The sequence below is a fragment of the Pygocentrus nattereri genome, chromosome 16 (genome assembly GCF_015220715.1).
Source record: "Pygocentrus nattereri isolate fPygNat1 chromosome 16, fPygNat1.pri, whole genome shotgun sequence".
Taxonomy (NCBI): Eukaryota; Metazoa; Chordata; class Actinopteri; order Characiformes; family Serrasalmidae; genus Pygocentrus; species Pygocentrus nattereri.
The window spans coordinates 35,902,188-35,909,498 of NC_051226.1; the positions used below are offsets into that span (position 1 = coordinate 35,902,188).

Sequence of the window (7,311 nt, forward strand, 5' to 3'; positions counted from 1 at the left end):
CGACTGAGTCACGGAGGAGCGCGTCGACTGAGTCACGGAGGAGCGCGTCGACTGAGTCACGGAGGAGCGCGTCGACTGAGTCACGGAGGAGCGCGTCGACTGAATCACGGAGGAGTGTGTGATGTTTGAGTATAGGAACTGAATCATAGAGGAGCACATGAACTAAACAACGTTGGAGAGTGTGAACTGAATCATGAAGGAGTGAGTGAACTGAATCAAACTGACGTCTGTCTGGACCATCTGGCAGCGCTGTGCTCTGATCCGTGTGACGAAGCCAAACACGTCAACCTTCCTCTCAGCACCCATCATATCCAGCATAGCATCGATCACGATGAAGGTGCCTGTCCTGCCCACTCCCGCACTGAGAGAGAGAGAGAGAGAGAGAGAGAGAGAGAGAGAGAGAGAGAGAGAGAGAGAGAGAGACAGAGACAGAGAGAGAGACAGAGAGAGAGAGACAGAGACAGAGACAGAGAGAGAGAGAGAGACAGAGACAGAGACAGAGAGAGAGAGACAGAGAGAGAGAGAGAGAGAGACAGAGACAGAGAGACAGAGAGAGAGACAGAGAGAGAGACAGAGAGACAGAGAGAGAGACAGGGAGACAGAGAGAGAGACAGAGAGACAGAGAGACAGAGAGAGAGAGAGAGACAGAGAGACAGAGAGAGAGAGAGAGAGAGAGAGAGAGAGAGAGAGAGAGAGAGAGAGAGAGAGACAGAGAGAGAGAGAGAGACAGAGAGAGAGAGAGAGAGAGAGAGAGAGAGAGAGAGAGAGAGAGAGAGAGAGAGAGAGAGAAACAGAGAGAGAGAGAGAGACAGAGAGAGAGAGAGAGAGAGAGAGAGAGAGAGAGAGAGAGAGAGAGAGAGAGACAGAGAGAGAGAGAGAGAGAGAGAGACAGAGAGAGAGAGAGAGAGAGAGAGAGAGAGAGAGAGAGAGAGACAGAGAGAGAGAGAGAGAGAGAGAGAGAGAGAGAGAGACAGAGAGAGAGAGAGAGAGAGAGAGAGAGAGAGAGAGAGAGAGAGAGAGAGAGAGAGAGAGAGAGAGAGAGAGCACTCAGATCTTGACCAAAATGAAAGAGGAACTTCAGCAATTTTCAACTATTCAAACAAATAAATACAAATTAAACAAAAAAAGTGGTTCTTTCTCGGTGCAGAACAAAAAAGATATTTTTATAAATATCACAAAAGTCCAAATTAAAATCAGCCAGATTTAAAAATAAGAGCAGAGATGCAAAAAAAAAAAAAATAAATGTAAAAATCTGCATTTTATAATCTGGCCACATGGTGGCATTCACTGGCAGCACAACTGATGGTCAAACATCCTACTTAAAGGGCTGACCAACCACCCCCACCTAATCATGTAAACGAAACCAAGATGTGAATCTTTAAGCTTAACTGATGCGTCAAACTCCTTTGGGTTTGAGTCGATTTGATTCAATACACTAAACAATGACTCAATTCAATGATTCAATTAGGTGATTCAGGAACCGTTAAGAACTATTACAATGAATAAAAGCACTGATCCAATACAACTTAAAAGACCCCTAAATACTTCTCAGGCAAAACCTGAAACAGTCAAATTACTCCGGTAAAATGAAGGCGACTCCAAAAGAGCTTTAAAAGAGGCTAAAGTGTCTGGATGAAGTTTAAAGGGGCAATTAAGGGGCAAAATGCAGATCACCATCTTCTAAATAATGCTGCTCTTAAGGACTGCTGACCTTGCGGTTAATTCACAGGAAAGTTACTAGCAGGACATTAAAAGAGCAGTTAAGGTTAAAAGCCCCTGCGGACCCTCTGCAGTGAAAACGAAACTGAAAGTAAAACTGAGCTTAAGGGGTGAAGGTTAAATGTCCTTACCTGCAGTGCACCACTATGGGCCCGGCGTACTGCGGGTTACACGTCTTCACCTTCTTGAGGAACTTCAGCATTCCGATGGGCGTGAAGGGGACGCCAAAGTCCGGCCAGCTGGTGAAATGGAACTGAGTGACCAGCCTCTGAGGCTTCTTCCCAGATACATCGCCCACCTACAGAGAGAGAAGTAAAAAGTGAGATAATACACAAAATAAAATAACATTCTGTGGCTGTGCTGCCAGTTAATTAGGAACACCTGCCTTGGTGCCTCTCATTGGCCTTTTAATCTCATACACCTACTAATCACTGACTAAAATACCGAGTGGAATAAACATTGGTCAGTAAACTTGTTTTGATCTGGCGAGGTTGGGGTCCATAAGTTTAAAGCAGCTACAGTACCTGCTGGATGCAGAACTTGCGGATGGTGTAGTCCACCAGCACCATCACGTCCTCCACTGAAACGCGAATGTTCCCGTATGTCCAGCAGCCCTGGTCTGGCCAGTACTGCGCACATTTACACTGTAATACACAAACACACCATCAATGAATCAATACTAATTACGTTCCCATCTTCACCATAATTTCCATACTCATCCTCATCGATCCGTCCATCTCAAAAGATTATTACTGTGCTCATCAGTGTGGCTGTTATATTACAGCTACAGCCATTCATAACAATCAATAACAATAACAGAAGCTAATTAGGATTTTTTTAAAAAACGTTAACAAGGTTCTCTCCACCGTTCAAGGTTCTATCTGTTCTAATAGGCGTCTGAACTCTGGGCTTCGTCAGACAGTGTCTCACATTTTGGTCAGATGTTACTGGCTTGGCCTGAGAAAGGCTGAGACTACTATGGCCGGCTAAACGCTACCGTACACCGAAGGAGAAGCTCTGCACCAGGCAGCGTCTTCCCAGAGCGTCTCTGCCACCATGAAGCAGAAAGAACGAAGCACAGCTATAGCAAACAGGAAACCCTGCAGAAAGCTCTGATAAACAAGCAGTTCAAGCCACGCTTTACTCATGTAGATATAACGGAATAAAACTTTCAACATCACTCAGACGCACCGTCTATACCAGAGGTCACTAATAGGCGGGCCGCTGTCCAATTCCCAGCCCAGACAGTGTTCTATGCGGACCTGGACCTACAACCGATAAACTATGCAGTTTCATTTTGACGGGGTGGTTATGTAGGCGTAACTTTTCTGGCAATCGCGGCAGCTTTAGCGGCCGGGAGGCTCACGGACCAATCGCACGCGTTGTAAGTATGACGTGATGCTACTCAGCCAACCAGATCTGTGCATCATAATGAACACAGACTCCAGTGAGTGATGCACACAGGGGAGGGACGAGGGACAAGCAAATGCTGTTGAAATATGACTGAACTGTAATGTTTTATTTGATTTGACATTCAGTGGTTGACCGTATAAGATGATGTAACTACTAGGCTACTTCAGTTTACAGGATATGGCACTGAATCATGATGCAAGTTAGAAATGATGACGTTCCAGGCTCAACCTCTAACCGGACCTCTTACTGAGTCTTAATTAAAGACCCCTGGTCTATACTTTTACTTTTGTTCCTTCGGTCCGGACCAAAGCAGAAAATGACCCCTGGTTGCATTTTAATTCTGGCTGGCGCAGCGTTCACAACAAAAGTCGTGAGTAAAAGTTCACAGCTGAGTGGGCAGAATTTATAAACATACAATATCTGCGATAACGTCCAAAGTTTCCGTATCATTCCGCTCTCTGATCCATCTTCACTTGGTTTTATTCATGTCTCCTTTTACCCGTCTTGGGATGTCGGAGCAATAAGCCACGAAACTACGTGCGTTACGTGAAATCCCTGTAACAGCGGCGCATTAATACACAACATAATCCAAGTGTGCAGTCAAAGCTGTATAAGGAGAATTTTATAACATGCTTCAGCCTCATTTTAACACAAACTATCCGCTCTATGCGCATCGATTCGGAGACAAAACATGTGCGCATGTCAAAACAGCATCTTTTTCACACAAAGAACTGCAGAAAGGAAACTACAGTTTATTTTGTCTTTGGTCAGTTCAGACATCTTTGGTCTGTGTTGTGTTAATACTTCAAACGAACCACATCAGAGCTCATTTCGAAGCAAACCTAGTCCGACCTGCTCAGGGGTCTTGGCCCACTTATTAGGTGATGTTCATTTTAATAGAACTAAACCTAAAGACTGAGCGCACCCTCTGATTTTACTGTCTGGTATCAGCTAACTAACCCTATTTCATCCCTCGCTCCTACCACTCTGTTGTGCGCGTTCATGCCTGGGGTAGGGCGCCCCAATTTTTGTTGAGATGAGCTGTGTTCACATTACAAGCCTTAGCGCTCAAACCCGATCTCGGACACGATGGTTCGCTCTCGTTTAGGTCAGTGACTCAAATCTGTCATTAATGTGATGAACCGGCCTGAAATGACCCTCATGAGCTCCTCCTACTCAGTGACGTCACGTGACTGAATCACTGCATCATCAGCACAAATTAACGAGCAGAACAAGATCATTCACTCTGATCAGCTCTCGGCTTCATTATTAGAGCCAGACGGAGGAGAAAAAGGTGAGATGAGCTGCTTTTCCACCGTTTACAGGCTTTAACGGCTGTTCGGCGCTGTTACCATGGTAACGCTAATTATGGCGCATGCGCAGTGGGAAAAAGAAAAGCACATGAATTCCGATCCGAGCGTCACCCTAAGGTGGCCTGGCCACAAATCGGATACGTATCTGATCTAGGACCATGTATGGAAGTGACAGGTCGGACTTGAAAAGATCAGATCTGCCCTGAAAACATCAGATCTGAGTCGCATTAGGGCAGAAAATCGGATTTGTGCCACTTCAAGCTGGCAAAGCGATCGTAGCCATAGAGGGGAAGCGTTGGAGCTATGTGGAAAAACGGAAAAGCGGCAAGATGGCTGCACAAGCGGCTAATCAAAGCCACAGATGTGAGAATTTTCTCTGTAATAAAATTACGACATCCACTGTATTATCTTAGTGTCGTGTTGGTTCAATATATTATGGTAATTTTCTTCAAAACAAGCATTAAAACAAGTAGTAACCCTGCCGAATGTCTCGGCAGCTAGTTAGCCAAATTTCCCGGGAAAATCTGAACAAGAAGCTGGTGAACAGCAGCGTCATACCACTGAAGAATGAGTGGTGGGCGATAATAAATAACTGCCCCCTCTTTGAAGGCTTATGATCCCTAAATGTAACTAAAGCCCAGCAGTGGGGAGCTGAACTTTCCCCTCCTCTGCGGTCACTGCAGACGGGCAGGGTCGCCTACAGACCGGCGCTGGTAGCCGTTAATGAAGTGATGCTCTTTTTATTTGAGGCTCCCATTTCAGAGGGAAGATCTCAACCACTACCATAGCGTAACTCAGTTCCTAGTGGCAAGAAAACACTCAAACAGGGGGAGGAGGTAAAAATGAGAAATGAGTTTACAGCCTAAACCTTGTTCTTCCAGGCAGCCTCCAAAATACCAACTGCTTTTTTAATGCACAAAATTCTTGTTGCTTTTGGCTGTAACCATGTTCACCTGCCTTCATTCTGAGACGACACGAGGCAAACACACACTGACTGCAAAGATAAATGGTTTTAAACAATGTGCCTCAGTGCCCGAGACTTCTGCACGGTACTGTACATTCATCCCACCACGGTACTGGCATCGGGATTCACTTGTGCCCGAGTTTGTTCACGTTTCGTGCTCTGAGCAGATGTGGATCTGAAGCTGTGCTGACTTCACCATGCCAACATACCTCTTTCCTCTCCTTCAGGTTGGTTACCATGACGATGGTGGCGGTGTTCTGCTCCCAGATCATTCTCCAGAAGTCGTTCACCGTCTCCTCCTTCGGCCCTGAAAAACACAGCAAGAGTGACTCCACTAGAGCCTGGTGCCCTCAGGAGACAGAACTTTGTTCCTGTTGCGAGAACAAGACCAGTTTTCATTCAGCTCTGAGAATGACCACTTATTTCCGGTCGTTAATGATTATTTGTGTACACTACCTTGGGCGGCTATAAATTTGTTCTTCTCCTGGTAGCCCTGTTAAGACAGAGAGGGAAAGAAATAGAGCAAGAGAACAAATTAGGTCTCTCTGATGAGGTCTCTGACGTCTAATAGCTGACCCACACTAACTCACTCACATTAATGTAGGAGGCGTTGATGAAATCGGAATCTGGAACGCCCTCCAGGGAGGAGAGGTGCACCCTGGAGTGATCGTCTGAGAGACAGAGAGGGACGGAGTGACCCGTTATTCCTTTTGCCGCATGAATCATGCAGGTTTCAGCGTGTGAATGTATAAGCATTATAAGTGGCTGAGGCTTCCGTGCATGTGTGCGTCATGCTCACAAGGCAGGATGTTGACGTAACGGTTCTTCTCCTTGTTCTCCTCCTTGGAGGCTGCGTCACATGAGGCTTGGATGGGGCACACGGGCAGGGCCTGCAGAGAGGGAAACCAATCAGGAGATGACACACTAAACATTACATTACAATAAAAACTGCCATCAGATTTGACTAAAGTGTCCATTTTACATAAAATAAATACTTTTTTAATCAGAGAGTCTGATGTAAAAACAATATTCAACCCACTCCAAATATGCAAATTAGGCTGAAAAAACAGCTCATTTTGATATCATTATTTGTGTGATGTCACTAAAACCAACGCATTTAAATATACAGCCTACTGCAGTTAAGCCCCGCCCACTCATATTTGAAGTTCTAAGGAGCTTTTCAGGTCTGAGAGCTTTTTAATTGAGGCACAAGACAGCGGAGCCAATCAGAACAGAGAACGTTTACATAAACACTCATATGCAAAATTCTGGGCACCTCTGGTCAAACTGCATGTTTTATGGAATTAAACTTTTAAAATCACTTTTAATGAAAGTTGAAACATTTTAAATGCATTAACGTCAATAACTGACTTGTACATCACTGTGAAACTCCAACAGAAGCAGGAATCACAATTTAGCTGCTGTAACCAATCCTGAAGCATTCGGTCTTGCGCGTTCCGTCTGCGTTTAGATAAAAGACGACCTTACAAAACAAGTTCCTCAGGAATCGTATAGTGTTGATACAGACTGTCAAAGCATGTCTGACCCAACCCACTGCTATGAGGAATTAATCGGTGCGGTCATCATCTCCTGGAAAAGCTGCTCATGCATACAAATGCAGCAAAGTAGGATGGGTAATGGGGCAAGCGGAAGAACATTTAGTAACGTGGGCTTCCCTGAAAGGACTGCAAGTTAAAAGAGTATTTAAAAGGGAGCTCAGTCAAAACCTGAAGGACGTCTTCAGAGGATGCCCCTCAGGTGTTTTAGCCACGCCCACTGCTAACAGGTGCATAAAACCAAGCACACAGATGTGCAGTCTCTACAAACAGTGGGGTCGACTTTTCAGCTTCTCAACAGTTCAGCTTCTTTTACTATAAGGGTCTAAATGACATCAATTTGACT

General features: G+C 45.2%; 1 protein-coding gene across 2 annotated transcripts in view; it reads right to left on the reverse strand.

The window, feature by feature from the left end:
* Positions 1-7,311, reverse strand: part of ptpra (protein tyrosine phosphatase receptor type A) — a 52,509-nt gene that overhangs the window by 9,922 nt on the left and 35,276 nt on the right. For both annotated transcript variants that reach the window (XM_037545656.1, XM_037545657.1), the window contains exons 9-15: positions 6,209-6,299; positions 6,004-6,080; positions 5,866-5,902; positions 5,619-5,716; positions 2,244-2,363; positions 1,851-2,017; positions 226-361 (exon numbers count right to left, since the gene is read on the reverse strand). In XM_037545656.1, the coding sequence (XP_037401553.1) occupies positions 226-361; positions 1,851-2,017; positions 2,244-2,363; positions 5,619-5,716; positions 5,866-5,902; positions 6,004-6,080; positions 6,209-6,299 (726 nt within the window). The remainder of the gene's footprint in view (positions 1-225; positions 362-1,850; positions 2,018-2,243; positions 2,364-5,618; positions 5,717-5,865; positions 5,903-6,003; positions 6,081-6,208; positions 6,300-7,311) is intronic.